This window comes from Pyrus communis, chromosome 8 (genome assembly GCF_963583255.1).
Source record: "Pyrus communis chromosome 8, drPyrComm1.1, whole genome shotgun sequence".
NCBI lineage: Eukaryota > Viridiplantae > Streptophyta > Magnoliopsida > Rosales > Rosaceae > Pyrus > Pyrus communis.
In genome coordinates this window covers 14,746,214-14,766,280 of record NC_084810.1, presented here as the reverse complement: position 1 = coordinate 14,766,280, position 20,067 = coordinate 14,746,214, and the positions used below count along the sequence as shown (strand labels likewise).

The 20,067-nt window shown below is 35.2% G+C and overlaps 1 protein-coding gene across 1 annotated transcript; it reads right to left on the bottom strand.

Moving 5' to 3' along the window:
* Window positions 1–7,002: 7,002 nt before the first annotated feature.
* On the bottom strand, window positions 7,003–10,217 carry LOC137743006 (protein FAR1-RELATED SEQUENCE 2-like). Its single transcript, XM_068482930.1, has 3 exons — window positions 9,839–10,217; window positions 9,283–9,729; window positions 7,003–7,175 (listed from the first exon to the last, which is right to left on the bottom strand). Exons 1-3 carry the CDS (start codon window positions 10,215–10,217, stop codon window positions 7,003–7,005), a joined length of 999 nt encoding a protein of 332 aa, XP_068339031.1.
* Between the last annotated feature and the right edge of the window lie 9,850 nt (window positions 10,218–20,067).

Sequence of the window (20,067 nt, the reverse complement as noted above, 5' to 3'; positions counted from 1 at the left end):
TAATAATATAACAATTTGTAGAATCTTTATTTTTTAAGGTTGTGTTATTAGTATGAGATGTTATGATAACAGTATACTAGTGCATGGAAGATCTTTAACTGAAAATAGACTTGCAACAAATCCATCATTTCGATATATGGATCAGAAAGATTAGTAAAATGTGGAAGGTGACACACAATAGGACTTCTAAGTTTATATTCTCCATATGAAACTTTTTGTTCTCGTACCATTTACAAACTATTTTTTTTTCCCTAAACATAAGCGATATTACTACTTTAATTTATACAGAGAGAATAAGAAAGAATGATGCATTGGAAAGAGAGGGAATGATTTGAACTCCACAACGGCAACCCCTGCAGATGTTCAAAGAAAATAGATAAGCCTTGGAGAAAGAAGAATGTACACGTTCTTTAGAAAAGGAATAAGCCCTCTCTCTATGTCCAATAAATATTTCTAATGTGAAAAACAGGGGCATTGGGCAAAACAATGTCCAAAAAAGAAAAAAGGCTCCCACACACTAGTACAAATGGTAGATGATCCAGAATTCCAAGACAACTGGTAGGAATAGGCAACTTACCCAGAGGCTCGCAGCCTGTAAACTAATTTGAAGATTCAAGCAGTCTGTTAGACCATCTTTAACTGAATGGTCCAGAGGGCCAGAGGGCCGAAAATAGTCCAAAAATCGTTTCTAACTGAGGATTAGGCAGAATGCTCATGAGTCCCACGGAATCTGAAAGGGCCAAAGGGCTATATATTTTTTTTTTTGTCGGATTTCCTATCGATCAAGTAGTGTCAGTTATAATCGACACAAATAGAAGGGAAAATTTTGAATTCAACAGCTAGTTACCGTTGGATTCAATTTTTTTTTTTTGGGCCAAATTTTTTTTTAATGAATTAAAAAAATTCCCCTTTTTTTTCCTATAAATACCTAAGTCATTCCTACACTATTTCTCACATAATTTTGACCCTTTTTAAATTTAAGTTGTTGTAGTTTTTAAATTTAAGTTGTTGTACTTTTAAAATATAAATAATAAATAATGTTTGGCCTTGTGGCCCTTTGGCCCTTGGTTGGAGATGGAGGCAAATATGGTCATGTACTGTTCATTAAAATAATAATATCTTGGAGGACCAAAGGGTTAAAACGAAGTTCTCTGGGCAGCCCTCGGTTGGAGATGGCCTTAGGGCCCAAAAATCTCACGTATAAGTCTAACTACATCTTGAAGCTCGATCATCGTAAAAATGCCATGAGTCAAACTTAAATACATGCAAAGATACGAAGTCGAGGAGTACGTGATTTTATGATAACGCCATGATAATAAAATAATAATTTATAAAATGGACGTTTGTATAACCACGCCAAGCCCATGCAAATTCATGGACATTTATCATGCCAAGCCATGTTACGACATTAATGTTATAACTAAATCATGCCAATCATGCTATATGCTAAAGTGGGCCCAAGCTACATATCAAGGCTTGCCAAATGGATCGTGATGTGGATGGTTACGAAAATTTATTGGGCCTATGTGAAGCTAAGGTTATAAAAAAATTTTGGACTGCTTGGGAGCACTAAAAGACCAAGCCCATAATTTTTGGTTTCACGTGAGTAAGTCTAAAAGAGAATAGACTAACTTTCGCCATCTCTTGCATACCAAATTGGGACACTTAGGAAGCAACCAAAACCCAAAGCCGAGTTGCTTACAAAATCACAATAAACGTGCATGCAAAAAATATAAAGAAAAAAGCATATAAACTGAAGTAGAAGCTTTATTACCATTCTCAACATTCATCTTATCACAAGCATAACCCTTGCCCACAAATACATCCTTTTTGGTGGTTATATATTGATCAGATTTCATGGTTTGTTTAAAACCATCCTTATTAAGAAGATAACTCGACATAAGATTTTTCCTCATAGAAGGAGTATGAAGTACATTTTTCAAAATCAAAGTCCTTGCAGATGTAGATTCGAAATCAATCTTGCCACTTCTAAGCACTTGAGGAGTAACCAAGCATAAATGCATGCAGCTCCTTATAAGGAGTATATTTTTTGAACCAACCTTTGTTAAAGCAAACATGTCTATTGGCTCTAGAATTTGCCCACCATCCTTCATCACTTGTAAACATGTTCACATCAGTAATCATTGCAACAAATGGTTCTTCGGTGACATGAACTTGAGGATTAAGCTCATGTTTCAAATATTTGCAAAACCGAGCAATATTTCCACTCTTGCAAGTTACAACAAACATAATAAGATGAAGAAGATTGTTGGTTCTTACTCACATAGCTTGAGTTTCCTTTATTTTGTTGGTAATATTTTCCACATTTCTTCATATTTTTATTCTTAGGTTGAAATTGACAATTATAATGGAAAAAAATGATAATAATTTTATGTTTCTTATCATCCTTAGTGAATAGCCTAATAAACACAAATTAACAAGAAAAAAAAAATTACAAAAGTTACAAAAAATGAAAGGCCAAAGACTGCACCTTAATTTCCCACTAACCACAAATAACGATAAATAAACTTACTTCCCCACTAACTACCAAATAATGACAATTATAATTAATTTAATATTAAAAATGAACCAACAACTACTAATTAAGAAAACACTATTTGAATTCAAGCAATATGGGTTACAATTTGAAAACTGAGTTATATATGGGTCCCAACAGTTCCAAGTGAAAGCATAGCGAAATTTCATGCATCAACTCTTTCCAAAGGCGAATTTGAACGACATTATTACTAACTCATTATGAGGTTAAACTCATAAAAAAAAAATACTACTAATATTAAGTGACAACATTTCTCACTTAATAAATTAACTTAGTATAACAATGTCGGCCTAAATCAAAGATTTGTATTCCCCTTTCCGAGGAATGTGTGCGTGTTAATTAATCACGAAGACAAATGCTCCAAGCAATCACGTATGCATGCGACCAACCGTCAAAGATTCGCTTTCCTTTTCGAGGAATGTGTGTGTATTAAATACGAAACCTATAGACGTAAGTACCCATCATTGAATGCACAAGCCATAACTTGATCTCATCCTTCTTATACCTTCTTATGTGTAAATGTTTAATTAAGTTGATCATTAATAACTATGTCTTTTAGTAAGCAATTCGATGCACCAGCGGTCCTTCATCCTGGCACGAGACACGGTTCGTCGTCCCATTCTCAAAATGATGGAGGCCTGAATCCGCCAAATGTTCAGAGTACTCTATGTCATTCTGGCACGAGATGCGGTTCGTCGTCCCATTCTCAAAATCATGGAGGCCTGAATCTGCCAAATGTTCAAAGTACTATAGGAAGGGACAAGAAGAAATCTGAGAAAAACTAGCGAAAAATCATATATACATAGCTGCTGTTGTGGGTTGTACATAAGACATTAGTAAGTAAATGAGCACAGTTGCATATATATATATATATATATATATATATATTTACAAGGGAACTGTTATTGGCACTCCCAAAATCTCAATCCACACTCCTTCTATATTTCTGATTTATTTATTACTTTTAATGTCTACAATCTTGAAAACCTCATTAAGTATGATGACATAAATATGGGTAAATATTTATAGGGAGTTGTAAAGACCTTTTGTGCTCTAGAAGCAAGTAATCTTTTACTCTCGAGTCTAGCTCCATACAGAATCGGTGGTTGTTTTATCAAGTCAGCCATTTCTGCGACCTTAGACTTTTTTCCTCTTAGTCTTAGCAAAATTCTTCATTTTTTTTGGGTAATTCGTGGATGAAAGCCTCATTAATCTTTCATTTGGAATTGATTTTGCTGACGAAAAAAATTGGAGGGATTTCTGGTAGATTTGTTTTCTTTCTAGATTTCCTATGAAACAAATAGCATAGCAAATGTTACAAATAGCATCTTTCTTACTTCTTTTCAACAAAATAAAATTGTTGTTAAAGGCAACAAGTAATCCTTCTAAAATACAACATAATAGTTGTGGTTATCACAGTTCATATCTTGAATATCATAATGAGAAATAATCTCATGTTCTTTTTCTAGAATTTTAACCATGTCAATGGAAGGTTAAATAATTCTAAACATAGCATCCAAACATATATATCAGCAATTGCCTCCACATCTTAATCAAGCACAAAATATGTATCAGCAAAGTGCAAAACCTGTATATCATAATAAAATATACCAAAACAATTAGAAAAGATATATAAATACGTCCTATATATTTAAACTCCCATTAAAATACTAATGATTAAAGGTGTAGCCTATTTGCAGACTTTAGTTGTTCCACATACAAGAGAAATTTCAATTGAGGGAACACAAATTAATTTCAAGTCCCAACCAAGATGAACATGATTTAAAGTAATGCAGCTCTATCATTGAGTTCGCAGGTCCGACGGTTGTGGCCAACAATGTTACAAATCCTACATTTTCGAGAGTTCTCAACTATCTCAAACGACAAAGGCTCACGCTGTGTAGAGTTAGATTCCTTTCTCTTCTTCGACTTTGATGGATGATGCGAAAATTAACTTAACACACAAATTAACCCTTTTTTGACAATTGTAGCATATAAATAAGTAAGGATCGTTCTTACACCGGGGATTAGGAGGGCTTGCTAAACACTCTAAACTGACTCAAATAATTAAAACTAACCTTTAAAACACTTAACTCACTTAAAAATACTGAAAAAAGTTCACAAGACTCAAAATAAGCTAAAAACACTCAAAACTACCTAAAAGCACAAACTGGGCAGTTTTGAGTCTAAACACAAACTTGGACGAAATTTGGTTCTAACTTGACACAAAACTCTTAAAAACACAATCTAAAACATATTTGAACCAATTAGACACTCTAAGACAATTGGGGATTTGATTTTTGACGAAAATCAAACAAACAAAACAAATATGTAAACTAGGCAGATTTAGGCGAAATTGGTAGAATTAAGTGGATGGTGAGATGGCTAGGAGGTTTTTCTCCACACATGGCATACTTGCATACAACACAATCTTCAGTTGCTTATTCAATGAATTGTGAACCTCAACACCCCAAGTTAATTAGGTACGCTTAAATTAACTCTCAGATTTCCCTTAGGTCATTGAATTGAATGGAATTAGCGCATTGCAATCAAATTATTCCTTAAAAGTTTTCTATATGAAAGCGCATAATAGAAAGATAATCAAAGATCATTAGGTGCTATGGAGATCATAGGTGTTGACGAGGCATTCGTAACTATGAAAGCGCATGATACTTATGCCAAGAATTTACTTAACATAATTGTGACCAACAATCTTAACTACTCATGAATATAAGTTCCCAACGATTAGGTGAAGTTTCCTTATACCCTAGCATCATATTTATGCATGCAAATTAAGTGTGCACTCTCAATTCATATACATAAACAAGTTTTAATTAAAACAGATAAGCAAATTGAATTCATCATTCATGAAATCACAACTGAAAGTAATCAAATCAAATCATCATGCAAATATAACCATGGTTTTGGTTTCACGTGAGTAAGTCTAAAAGAGAATAGACTAACTTTCGCCATCTCTTGCATACCAAATTGGGACACTTAGGAAGCAACCAAAACCCAAAGCCGAGTTGCTTACAAAATCACAATAAACGTGCATGCAAAAAATATAAAGAAAAAAGCATATAAACTGAAGTAGAAGCTTTATTACCATTCTCAACATTCATCTTATCACAAGCATAACCCTTGCCCACAAATACATCCTTTTTGGTGGTTATATATTGATCAGATTTCATGGTTTGTTTAAAACCATCCTTATTAAGAAGATAACTCGACATAAGATTTTTCCTCATAGAAGGAGTATGAAGTACATTTTTCAAAATCAAAGTCCTTGCAGATGTAGATTCGAAATCAATCTTGCCACTTCTAAGCACTTGAGGAGTAACCAAGCATAAATGCATGCAGCTCCTTATAAGGAGTATATTTTTTGAACCAACCTTTGTTAAAGCAAACATGTCTATTGGCTCTAGAATTTGCCCACCATCCTTCATCACTTGTAAACATGTTCACATCAGTAATCATTGCAACAAATGGTTCTTTGGTGACATGAACTTGAGGATTAAGCTCATGTTTCAAATATCTGCAAAACCGAGCAATATTTCCACTCTTGCAAGTTACAACAAACATAATAAGATGAAGAAGATTGTTGGTTCTTACTCACATAGCTTGAGTTTCCTTTATTTTGTTGGTAATATTTTCCACATTTCTTCATATTTTTATTCTTAGGTTGAAATTGACAATTATAATGGAAAAAAATGATAATAATTTTATGTTTCTTATCATCCTTAGTGAATAGCCTAATAAACACAAATTAACAAGAAAAAAAAAATTACAAAAGTTACAAAAAATGAAAGGCCAAAGACTGCACCTTAATTTCCCACTAACCACAAATAACGATAAATAAACTTACTTCCCCACTAACTACCAAATAATGACAATTATAATTAATTTAATATTAAAAATGAACCAACAACTACTAATTAAGAAAACACTATTTGAATTCAAGCAATATGCGTTACAATTTGAAAACTGAGTTATATATGGGTCCCAACAGTTCCAAGTGAAAGCATAGCGAAATTTCATGCATCGACTCTCTCCCAAGGCGAATTTGAACGACATTATTACTAACTCATTATGAGGTTAAACTCATAAAAAAAAAAATACTACTAATATTAAGTGACAACATTTCTCACTTAATATATTAACTTAGTATAACAATGTCGGCCTAAATCAAAGATTTGTATTCCCCTTTTCGAGGAATGTGTGCGTGTTAATTAATCACGAAGACAAATGCTCCAAGCAATCACGTATGCATGCGACCAACCGTCAAAGATTCGCTTTCCTTTTCGAGGAATGTGTGTGTGTTAAATACGAAACCTATAGACGTAAGTACCCAACATTGAATGCACAAGCCATAACTTGATCTCATCCTTTTTATACCTTCTTATGTGTAAAAGTTTAATTAAGTTGATCATTAATAACTATGTCTTTTAGTAAGCAATTCGATGCACCAGCGGTCCTTCATCCTGGCAGGAGACGCGGTTCGTCGTCCCATTCTCAAAATGATGGAGGCCTGAATCCGCCAAATGTTCAGAGTACTCTATGTCATTCTGGCACGAGACGCGGTTCGTCGTCCCATTCTCAAAATCATGGAGGCCTGAATCTGCCAAATGTTCAAAGTACTATAGGAAGGGACAAGAAGAAATCTGAGAAAAACTAGCGAAAAATCATATATACATAGCTGCTGTTGTGGGTTGTACATAAGACATTAGTAAGTAAATGAGCACAGTTGCATATATATATATATATATATTTACAAAGGAATTGTTATTGGCACTCCCAAAATCTCAATCCACACTCCTTCTATATTTCTGATTTATTTATTATTTTTAATGTCTACAATCTTGAAAACCTCATTAAGTATGATGACATAAATATGGGTAAATATTTATAGGGAGTTGTAAAGACCTTTTGTGCTCTAGAAGCAAGTAATCTTTTACTCTCGAGTCTAGCTCCATACAGAATCGGTGGTTGTTTTATCAAGTCAGCCATTTCTGCGACCTTAGACTTTTTTCCTCTTAGTCTTAGCAAAATTCTTCATTTTTTTTTGGGTAATTCGTGGATGAAAGCCTCATTAATCTTTCATTTGGAATTGATTTTGCTGACGAAAAAAATTGGAGGGATTTCTGGTAGATTTGTTTTCTTTCCAGATTTCCTATGAAACAAATAGCATAGCAAATGTTACAAATAGCATCTTTCTTACTTCTTTTCAACAAAATAAAATTGTTGTTAAAGGCAACAAGTAATTCTTCTAAAATACAACATCATAGTTGTGGTTATCACAGTTCATGTCTTGAATATCATAACGAGAAATAATCTCATGTTCTTTTTCTAGAATTTTAACCATGTCAATGGAAGGTTAAATAATTCTAAACATAGCATCCAAACATATATATCAGCAATTGCCTCCACATCTCAAACCAAGCCTGAAGCCTGTTTCCATTTCCTTGATAATCAAACTCTAATCTTCAATTGCCTCCACATCTCAATCAAGCACAAAAATATGTATCAGCAAAGTGCAAAACCTGTATATCATAATAAAATATACCAAAACAATTAGAAAAGATATATAAATACGTCTTATATATTCAAACTCCCATTAAAATACTAATGATTAAAGGTGTAGTCTATTTGCAGACTTTAGTTGTTCCACATACAAGAGAAATTTCAATTGAGGGAACACAAATTAATTTCAAGTCCCAACCAAGATGAACATGATTTAAAGTAATGCAGCTCTATCATTGAGTTCGCAGGTCCGACGGTTGTGGCCAACAATGTTACAAATCCTACATTTTCGAGAGTTCTCAACTATCTCAAACGACGAAGGCTCACGCTGTGTAGAGTTAGATTCCTTTATCTTCTTCGACTTTGATGGACAACCTTTATGAGCTTGAATAGTAGGCTCAAGAATTAAATGAAGAGAAGCACAAAGAAACTGGGATAGCTACCTTTTGGTACCTTCTTTTTCAGAAATGGGCATTTTTTCGTACTTCGATTTAAAATCTACCAGAAGATCACTTATTTCATCTCTATCACCATCCAAGTTAACATCACAAACATCAAGTTAACATCACAAACATCACTAAACGATCTTGTATCAATCCTCCATTGCTCATGTACGTCATTCAATTGCAATTCAGTTCTCATTTCTCTAATCATGTGTGCACAAGGAAGGCCCATTGTTTTAAAAAAATGGCCTTTACACCGAGATAAAACATCAGTGGATTTTGCTAATCCATATTGCTTATCTAACTCATCCAGTGCAAACATAGATACATGAGTAACAAGTTCTTTAAAGAAGGGAATTCGAATTCTATGTGACACACAAATCTTCTCACTTGAAAGTCGAACTTTGATTTCTTGAAATTGATTTTCAATAGCAAGACAAATCTTTTCTTGCACCTCACGAAGGCCTCCAGTTGAAACTTGAAGATACTTTTTTAACATTGCATGTGCACCTTCTGCTCTTGAACTAACACGATTACCAAAGTGCATAACCTGCTCAGTCCATGCACTTACAAATTTTTCTTTGAAAGGTAGCCATATAGTTGTAATATATTTAAGAACAGAATTATTGTACTTGTCCTTGTATTTTACTTCAAAACAACTCCAAGCTTCGTTGAATGATGATTCATTAAGAGACTGTATTAAACTAGTCCAAGTGGATATGAAATTAACCTAATCATCTTCGTTTTCAAAATGAGACTTACAATTTGTAAGAATATTTTTCTCAATATGCCAGACACATAAAATATTTGTAGTTCTAGGGAAGACACTTTCTATAGCTTTCATCAACGCCAATTCCCTATCTGATATAATCGCCACTGGATGATTATCAATTCCCAAGAGTTTACTAAACATTGATAGCGCCCATACATAATCCTCTTCCTCCTCCTTTTGCATGAAGGCAAAACAAGAATAAAATGATGTGTTGAAACTTGAGACCCCTATGATATCCAACAATGGCATCTTGTACTTATTAGTCTTATAGGTGCAATCCATCACAAAAACATTTGAGTAGCTCTTAGTCATTGCAATTGAAATGGAATGGGCAAAGAATAAATGAGTCAAATGATCATTCTGATCATACTCAATGTTATAAGTGAAACCACCTTGACCAAGTTCATCCAACAAGGCTTGAACAACTGTACGTCCTCCTAAACTCTGCTTCAAAATCTTATACCTTTCATTATAGACACTTTGAGAAATTGCTTGAAGATTAGGATTACTTTGATGAAGAAGAAAGAATCTGGCGAGGTGGTATACCAGCCATAGTCATTTGTTTAATGCGCAAGATTTCGTCTTCTGAAAACCGACGATAATAGGGATGCCCAGACATGTCAGTTGAAGGATCATGGTTATGTGACAAATTTTTTATGTCCACCTTCCAAAATCCTTCTTGTTTCTTCTTTCCCCAAATTTCAAAAGGACAATTTATCAATCGAGATGCTGTTTTCCTTTTCTTATCCTCTAACAAAAGATTGGTGTTTCGATAATTACCACCTCTATCACAACCAATGATAACATATTTATCAGCCTTCGATCTCCGAATCACAGTTGCATACCCTTGCTTTAATGCAATTTCACGAACAATACCAAGGAGGTCTTCCCGACTTTGGAAGTTCTTTTCAGTCAAAGAGAGCATTGTGTCGTGTTCACTGATCTCTACTTGACTCCCTAGATAAAAATAAACTTAGTTTTATAGCATGTGAACCATTCATTTCAACATAATATACAGTAACTTACTAACAATGGAAGCTATCATACTAGTTAATAAAACAAAAGAAGTTGGTCGAATGAGAAGTCAATTGATAAGGGAGTAGAACTCATTACATGAAAAGTAAATCAGGGTTAAAAAAACAAGCATTCAAAGGGCAGCAACAAAAAAACTTATTCATGAAATTGCATTGCACCAATAAATAAATTTGTCTACTGGAAAACCCCAATTCTAATCCATGAAATTGAATATCTAATTCATGTTATTGAGATTGAAATACAAATATGTTCAAACTCATAATGAAACACCTATAACACTAAAAATAATTAAACGAGTAAATAAAAAGGAAAAAAAGTCATGAGAAGACATACCATGAAAATTTGATTCAAGAGAGTTAGAAAGATTACTCAAGTCTGACACTTCTTCCATTTCACCATTGTAAATTTTGTCAAAACTTTGCAGTAGTATCGGGTCCATATAAGGTTGTTTAGCCATGAATTACCCAAAAAAAAAAATGAACAATTTTGCTGAGACTAAGAGGAAAAACGTTTGAGGATGAAGAAATGGCTGACTTGATAAAGCAGCCACCGATTCTGTATGGAGCTAGAGTCTTTTGCATATATGCTCAGACTCGAGAGTAAAATATTACTTGCTTCTAGAGCACAGAAGGTCTTTACAACTCCCTGTAAATATTTACCCATATTTATGTCATCATACTTGATGAGGTTTTCAAGATTGTAGACATTAAAAGTAATATAGGGGTAAAATTGGAAATCACGTTAAAAGAATTAAAATAAATAAATCAGAAATATAGAAGGAGTGTGAATTAGATTTTGGGAGTGTCAATAACAGCTCTCATTTACAAACTTGAAAGATCTTTGTACCAAGTAATGTATACAAAAATTTGTTCAAGATAAATAAGCACATTAAAATTTCTTAAGTTCAATTAATATTATTTTATTATGAAATGGGTAGGTTCTGCTAAGAACAAATATTGCAAGAATGTAACAAAAGAAATAAATTAATATATTCTTTCATTTTGTTCTACAGTCGATGTTTCTCAATTGATTATATTTAAGAATCTAGTAATCCAAGTGTATTCTCTTTGATAATGTTTATACCGCATTTTAGTTTTGAGCCTCAACTATTCAACGGGGAAATATCAAATATGTAAAAGGAATGACATGTTGTAATTCATAAAAGGGTAAATGACGAAAACGACCTTAACTATTGATATGACGACACTTTCATATCTCATCTTTTAAAAGTGACAATGTCAGACCTCATCTTACGAATTTGTGACAATGTCAGACCTCTGTCAGTTTTTCTGTTAATTTATCTGTTAAGTGTTGACGTGGCTAGAGACGAGGGCCACTCACTAATCCAACTGGATTAAAATATAATTAAATATATTTTTAATAATTAAATATTAAAAAATTAAAAAAAAATTATATAAAATCCTTCCCACCCGTCCCCTCCCCCCCACCACACACACACACACACACACTCTCTCTCTCCCCCTGCAACCTACATCCCTAAAATCCCAAAATCCAGAAACCCTTCCCACACGTCCCCCACCCCCCAACCTTCCTCCACTGCCCACCCTCTTTAATCCCAAGGAGGTGGCTTCACCCGCAGGTCATCGAGCTGGTACCTGTTCATGTACCCAAAAAAAATAAAAAACCAGTTCGTCTTACCCACCTGAGCCCACATCCCAAAACCCAGAAACCCTTCCCACCGGTCCCCCACCCCAACCTTCCTCCACCCCCTACCTTCTTCGATCCCAAGAAGGTCGATGATCTTCACCCGTAACTCCTCTTCATGTACAAAAAAATAAAATAAATAGTTTGTCTTCCCCACCCGAGCCCTCTCCCAAATCAGACACACCCATTCTCCCCACACCCTTCTCCCCACCCGAGCCCACCCCTAAATCAGAGAAACTCCTCTCTCTCTGATCCTTAGCCCTAAATTAGAGACACTTCATCTCTCTCTCTAATCCCTGCACCATCTGGATACAAAGGGTGAGGTCAAAGTCGAACAAGACCGCCTTCTTTAGATTTGGGAGGTTTTATGAGATTTTGGGTTTTGAGATTTGTAATGGGTTTTGGGATTTTGGGGATGCATGTCGCCCAAAGAAAGAGAAGAGAGAGGCGAGAGAGCGAGATGAGAAATATAGGGTGGGTGGTGGAGGAAGGTTGGGGGGGACGGGTGGGAAAGGTTTCTAGGTTTTGGGATTTTAGGAATGCAGGTTGCAGGGAGAGAGAAGAAAGAGAGGCGAAAGAGAGAGAGAGAAAGAGAGAAAGAGAGGAGAGGGTGGTGGGGGGGGGGATGGGTGGGAAGGATTTTATATAAAAAAATAATGGGTAAAGTACAAAAAATTACCTCAACTATTGGTGTAGCGACACTTTCATACCTTATCTTTTAAAATTGACAATGTCATACCTCATCTTTAGAATTTGGTCCAATATTATACCTTCCGTTACTTGGCCATTTACTTTTCAGTTAAATGCTGACGTGGCTTGATTTGGGGCCATTTTCTATTAAAAAATTATTAAAAACTAAAAAAAAATTATTTAATATTTTTAAATATTAAAATAATAATAAAAAGTACAAAAAAAAAAATAAAAAAAAAATTAACCCTCAGTTCGTCCCTCCGCTCCCCTTCCCCTTCCCCCTCCCCCTCCCCCTCCTCTCTCTTCTCCCCATCTTCATCTTCTTTCCCCCACCTGCAAACCCCAAAAAAAAAAAAAAAAAAAAAAAAATTCCAATTTGTCTTCCCCCGCACCCATACTCAGTTTCCCCCTCCTCACCCCCTCTTCTCCTAGAAATAAAAAAAAAAAAAAAAAAACCCAAATCCCGTCGGCAGGAAGATGGGTGGGCAGAGAAGGTGGAGGATGGTGCGGAAGAGGATATGGAGAATGGATGAGAGTGGTGGATTTGGGGTTGACAGGGGGTTGGGTTGGGGGGTAGGGGACACTTTGGAATTTTTTTTTTCTTTTTATTTTTGTCCTCCTTCTTCTTTCTGGGTTGTAGAAGGTACACGAACTGGGTTGGGTTGAGTTTTGTTTTTTTCTTTCTTCTTCTTCTTCTTCTTTTTGGGTTGCAGGGGGTTGGGAGGGGGGAACTAGGTTGGGTTGGATTTATTTTTATTTTTTATTTTCATCCTTCTCCTTTTCTTCCTCTTCTTCTTCTTCCTCCTTCTCATTCTCCTTCTCATTTTTCTTCTTCTGCAGGGGGTCGTTGGTTTTCAAATTTTTTTTTTCTTCCTCTTTCTCCTTTTTTTCCTTTTCTTCTTCTTCTTCTTCTTCTTTTTCTTCTTCTTCCTCCTTCTTCTACAGGGGGGTTGATGGGTTTTCAGAAATTTTTTTTTTCTTCCTCCTTCTCCTTCTTCTTCTTCTGCACGCAGGGCGAGGGGTGGGGGTGGTTGATGGGTTTTCAATTTTTTTTTTCTTCCTCCTCCTTCTCCTTCTCCTTCTCATTCTTCCGTAGGGGGGTTGATTGGTTTTCAAAATTATTTTTTTTCCTTCCTCCTTCTCCTTTTTTTCCTCTTCTTCTTCTCCTTCCTCCTTCTCCTTCTCCTTCTCCTTCTTCCGTAAGGGGGGTTGATGGGTTTTCAAAAAAAAAAATTTCTTCCTCCTTCTCCTTTTTTTTTCCTCTTCTTCTTCTTCTTCTTCTTCTTCTTCTTCTCCTTCTTCTTTTTTTTTTTTTTTTTTTAACTTTTTATTATTATTTTAATTTTTTTTTAGTTTTTAATAATATTTTAATGATTTTTTAATAGAAAGTGGGTCCCGAATCAAGTCACGTTAGCATTTAACTGAAAAGTAAACGGCCAATTAACGGAAGGTATAACATTGAACCAAATTCTAAAGATGAGGTATGAAAGTGTCGTGACACCAATATTAGAGGTAGTTTTTTGTACTTTACCCAAAAATATTTTTTTTTTAATTTTTAATATTTAATTATTAAAAATATATTTTAATCCAATTGGATTATTGAGTGGCCCCCGTCTTTAGCCACGTCAGCACTTAACAGATAAATAAACAGAGAAACTGACGGAGGTCTGATATTGTCACAAATTCGTAAGATGAGGTATGACATTGTCATTTAAAAAGATGAGGTATGATAGTGTCGTTTGACCCATAGTTGAGGTAGTTTTGTATAATTTACCCTTCATAAAAATATGGATGGCCACTCATCCATTACAACTCATCCCACTACCACTCTACAACTCATCCCACTACAACTTTATCTAAAGCTTTGCCTATAAATGGATGAGAAGGAGGAGAGCATACACACACACACACACACACACACACACACACACACACAAAACATAGGGATGGAACAAAGAAAATAGGAAGAAAGAGGAAAGAAAAGAGAGGAAGAAGAGAGGAGAGAATAAAGAGAGTTATCCTTGTACTCCTAGTATTTCACATAATAAATGAAAGCAACACTGCAGCTTCGACGACGTACTCTAGTCACACTAAACGTAGAGATACCTCGTAAATATTGTGTCTTGTTTCTATAACATATCAAATTTTCAGAAAATTTTTACGGTGAGATTGTTGCAGATGTCTGAAACACCAACCCAGTTTCCAATTTCCGCAGAAAACTAGACAACCACTTTATGAGTAACAAAACTCTGTTTTCAGTAGCTCAGATCGAAATTGTTTCTTCACAAACATTGTTCGGTATCCTCTTATCCATATCATACTAAAATTTGAACTAAATCTAACTGTTTGATCTTCCCATAAGTTGCAGGCTCCACTCTTGACTCCAAAACTTATGGGAACCGTTTTGACCCTTTTGAAACTTATTGGAGGAGGAACACCAATTGAGACTTATTGTTACTTCACTTCTTGCGTAACTATAAATACTTAAGGGTTGTAAAAATGAAATAAAATAAAAGGGATGAAACAAAAGGAAGTGACATACAAAGAAAAGGAAAAGAAAAAAAATGATGGAAACTTAATCATCGCCCCTTTTCTATTATTGCTTTATTTATGTGAATGGTGTTGGTTTAAAGCCCTTTCACAAGTTCCATTTACTTAAATGCAATCTATTTACAGTGAATGGAATTATTGCTTTTTGCTTTAAGTTTTGATTTCTTTATGTGAATGGTGTTGAATTAAAGCCCTTGTCACAAGCTTTATCCACTAAAAGTTAATTTATTTACCATGGCTGAAATTACCGCCTATTGCTTTAACTTATTTATTGTACTTCTTTTTTTTACGATGAGTATATACAGGATCCGAAGTTCCTTGATCAGATCAGAACCTACAGTTTCTTGATCAAATCAGAACCTGCAGTTTCTTGATCCTTAACATATAAAATGATTGGACCCGAAGTTCCATCATGTAAAAAGATCAGGCATGAAGTCCCTTGATCCTCAAGATTGGGCATGAAGTTCCTTGATGAGTACCATAAGTTTGAAGTGCCGCAGTGCCACAACTTAATTGCAATAAAGGCCATAAGAGTCTCAGTCCACAAACTATTAAATAAGGACCAAAAGTTTCTTGATTCATGTAAGTGAAGCTATAATCCATGTATATTTGCTAGAGTTTACATCTCGAAGTTTTTTATGATTATTGCATGTCACTGGGCATTGATGTTGAACACAATGTTCCTCATGTCCATACTCAAAATGGTTTAGCATAAGCATTTATTAAGCGGATGAAATTGTTTACACACGCTCTGCTCATGAAAATGAAATTGCCAGTTTCTACATAGAGACATGCCATTTTACATGATGCATTATTAGTTCGGTTGAGATCTGTTGCCAACCATCAATACTTCTTAGTACAACTCGTGTTTGGGTACCAGTCAAACATTACACATTTACGAGTTTTTGTTTATGTTATCTATGTGCCTATTGCACTGCCACAATGTACCAAAATGAGGCATCATTACAAACTGGGAATTTATGTTGGATTTCATTCACCATATTTTATTCAATATTTGGAACCCTTGATTGGGGATATGTTTATTGCACGGTTTGTGAACTTTCATTTTAATAAGACAATTTTCCCACCGTTAGGAGGAGAAAAGACAATTCCAAAAGAATGACGAGAATAAAAGACCATTCCAGAAGAACGATGAGAATTATCGTGGGATGTACCTACTTTGTTTTATTTTGATTCATGAAGCAATCAATGTGAAAATGAAGTGAGAATAATTGAATGATGCAACAATGTGCCAATCAAATACCAAATGCATTTAATGATGCAACGAAAGTGACAAAATCGCATATACTAGTTGCAGATGTGCCTACAAGAATTGATGTCCTTGTTGGACAAAATAATGTGGCAGCAAATGATTTATTTGTTGCACGCTTGAAGCATGGCAGATAATGTGGCAGCAAATGATTTATCTGTTGCATGCCAGAAGCATGCCAGACCCTCAAACTCAAAAGATTCAGTCATTCGAAAGAAGAAGAATATGACACTACTGAACTATTGCATTCCCGAAGCATAATTGTTGCATGCCGAAAACATGACAGTCGTTGCATGGATACACGTCCCAGAAGGACAATCTGCAGACATAGGAATTTTGATGTCTCATGCATCAAGCATGATAGACGTATAGGTTCCAATGGCTTAACTCCCGGAAGTGAAGATTAAAATCCAAGCTCTATAACGCTCAAGAAGAGGTTATGATCCGTATTCTCTAAACTGTGACTATCCTAAAAGAGATAGTGTAATAATGCCCTTGAAGAGGTAATGGATATCCAAAGAAATGAAAAGCTTTTATGCATGCACATGCACATGAGAATGTGGGATCACGGATTGATGATAACCAATGGTAATTTTGATTTTTACAAGTGCTACTAAATTCATCACTGAGCTGTGCTGATATTGAGTCCCATTTTTTTTCGTCGACAAAAGGAAAAGTTATCAACCAAAAATGGAGAAAGGCAATTCCATTACAATTTTGTAAGAATGTGGAAAAATGGACCTATATATATGTATATGATACAAATAGTCAAAAGATGTTGAATCAAGGAGGTTACATATGGGCATTTCTAATACAGTGAAACACACTCACATGATATGACACAAGGTTAGTAATTGAAACCTGAAATTATACTCATGTAAATGATTTCACATGAATGGAGAATTATATACATGGGAGTAAATTGCTTTGTATAAGTTCTAAAAGGGTAATGTGTCATAAAGTGTAGAAAATCCATGAAAGATTCAAATTGCTTGAAGCCCTAGAAGGGTAAAGCATAAATTATGTACTTAATATGAATGAATGGTATAAATTACCTTAGTGAGTACTTTCATTATGATATTGTTGCAACATACTGAAATCTCTTGCAAGAGTTGATGATATTAGATTGGAACTAGAATATTTCAAAGGTTCATTGATTTATATTCTTGGAACTAGAATATTTCATTGTTTCCTAATCTATTTATTGATCATGGAACCAAAATTTTCCATGGGTTTCTACATCTAACAAGCTGGAATAAAGGTTTTCAAGCATAAGGGAAGAAATTTTTACACATACATTACTTGGCAAAACCCCAGAAGGAGGAGGCACTGAAGACAGATCATCTAAAGCCTTAAGTACTTGGCAAAACCCTAAAAGGAGGAGGCACTAAAGACAGATCATGTGGAGCCTCAGTACTTGGCAGAAGTCCAGAAGGAAGACGCACTGAAGGTTGATTATTTAGAGCCTCGATACATGGTAGAACTCTATACGGTGGAGGCAATGGTTGCCTTTATAATAGAGCCATAAACATCTAATGATCACTTTGAATCCAACTTTCAGAGACTTGTAGCTAGTCAAGCTTTCTTTTCATGCTCTTTCAGTAATTATTTGCAAGCATATACAACTCTCTATTCTCGTGCTCGAGCACTATGATCTCTTGTCTAAGGCTTGCTACCTCAGCCATTAATGATTCGACTTGGCAAGTTTGAGCAAGTAAACGTTGGCCCATATTGGATACAGAGCTCACACACTGAACACTGAAAGCTAGAGAGTCTTGAACAACCAATTCATCGGACCGTTTTGAAAGTATCTTGTTCTCCTTAGGAGTGAGAAGATTCCTAACTACCATTGTAGCGGTTATGTCATTCTTTATCATAGAGTCCCCAACCGTAAGAGGACCATTATAGGATAAGAATGATGGGTGTCATATATTGTCTTGAGGATACATGTTTGCATATTTCACAACATTCAAATTGAAACAACAATCAGAAAGGCAAGCCATTTTTAGAAATGATGAAGGAAAAAAGAGGTCAGATATATTGAAATCTCATAAATACAATAAAAAGGAAATTTCTACATGCAACAACTTTTTGAGTATGCTTTTGAACACAGTTGATGCTTCTATAAAAGAAGAGGCAATAGGGTCACTTGTTCAAAAATCGAAGAGGCATCGCTCTCTAAATTTCAAAAGCCAGATTTTCCTAAATAAAGTTCGTTGACACTTTTCAGACACAGTCTCAACTTTTCGGATATCACAGGCAACTTTGTCAAAGATCTCTGACAAAGTTGAAACGAGTGAATTTTGCAGTTCCCATTACATCACTGTTGCTGACAAGCGTAAAGGAACAGCACCACTACTTGCTTAAATCCCTATATATGTTAACATCCGTCCTTCATGAGAAGGCAAACCTGCAAGAATACCTAACTCTTCCTCCTATCCAAGAATGCATTTTCAACGAAGCCTCTCGAAATTCTCAGTTTTCTTCCTCTCCGAGAATACCTCTTCAACCAAGTCACTCAAAATGGTCAACTAATTTCCTCAACAAGAAAATAGTTTTGAGAGAGAAGTTTTGCATCAGTATCAAAATTTTATACTGTTTTCTTCAATAGCAAAAGTATCTCGTATCATGCTTTTTCCTTGTCTTTTCCTTTGCCTTTGCTCTTACTTGCAAGACAATGAGAAAGAAAGCAATCAGTTGAAACTTGAAATCAAAATTCCACTCAGGAATTGACTGCCTGGGACCTTTCCTTGATTGCTGACCTAGCATTACTCTCGAGTAGTCATCTTCAATTGTTGATATGTCTCGAATTTCCTCAACAAATACCTCAGAACGGTTGATATGATGTGGGCTCTTTACATTCAAGATGCCAAACATAGATGAGTCACTGAAAAACGATGTTTTGAAGGATTAGTCAAAGGCAAAGGTTGCGCATCACTTCTGCTATGCAAGAGATTGAAGCAGAAGGATCAATGATGAGCCCACAAAAGTTCAAGTATGGCGTTGATACACATCAGCCTAAACAATTTTGAAATCAGGGGGAGCATCCAAAATAGATCAAGATTTTAACGAGTCAATCGAAGACTTATGGCTATCTAAGGGGAATGTTGTGATTCATAAAAATATGGATGGCCACTTATTCATTACAACTCATCCCACTTATCCATTACAACTCATCCCACTACCACTCTACAACTCATCCTACTACAACTTTGTCTAAAGCTTTGCCTATAAAATGGATGAGAAGAAAGAGAGCGTACACACACACTCAACATACGGATGGAAGAAAGAAAAGAGAGGAATAAGATAAGAGAGAATAGAGAGAGTTATCTTTGCACTCTTATTTTTTCACATAATGAATGAAAGAACCACTGCTGCCCCCGAAAATGTACTCCAGTCACATTAACTATAGAGGAACCTCGTAAATATTGTGTCTTGTTTTATTTATTCCATTGCTGTGACATCCCACATCGCCCAGGGGAGTGATCCTTAAATGTATATTCCCATCCCTACCTAGCACGAGGCCTTTTGGGAGCTCACTGGCTTCGGGTTCCGTAGGAACTCC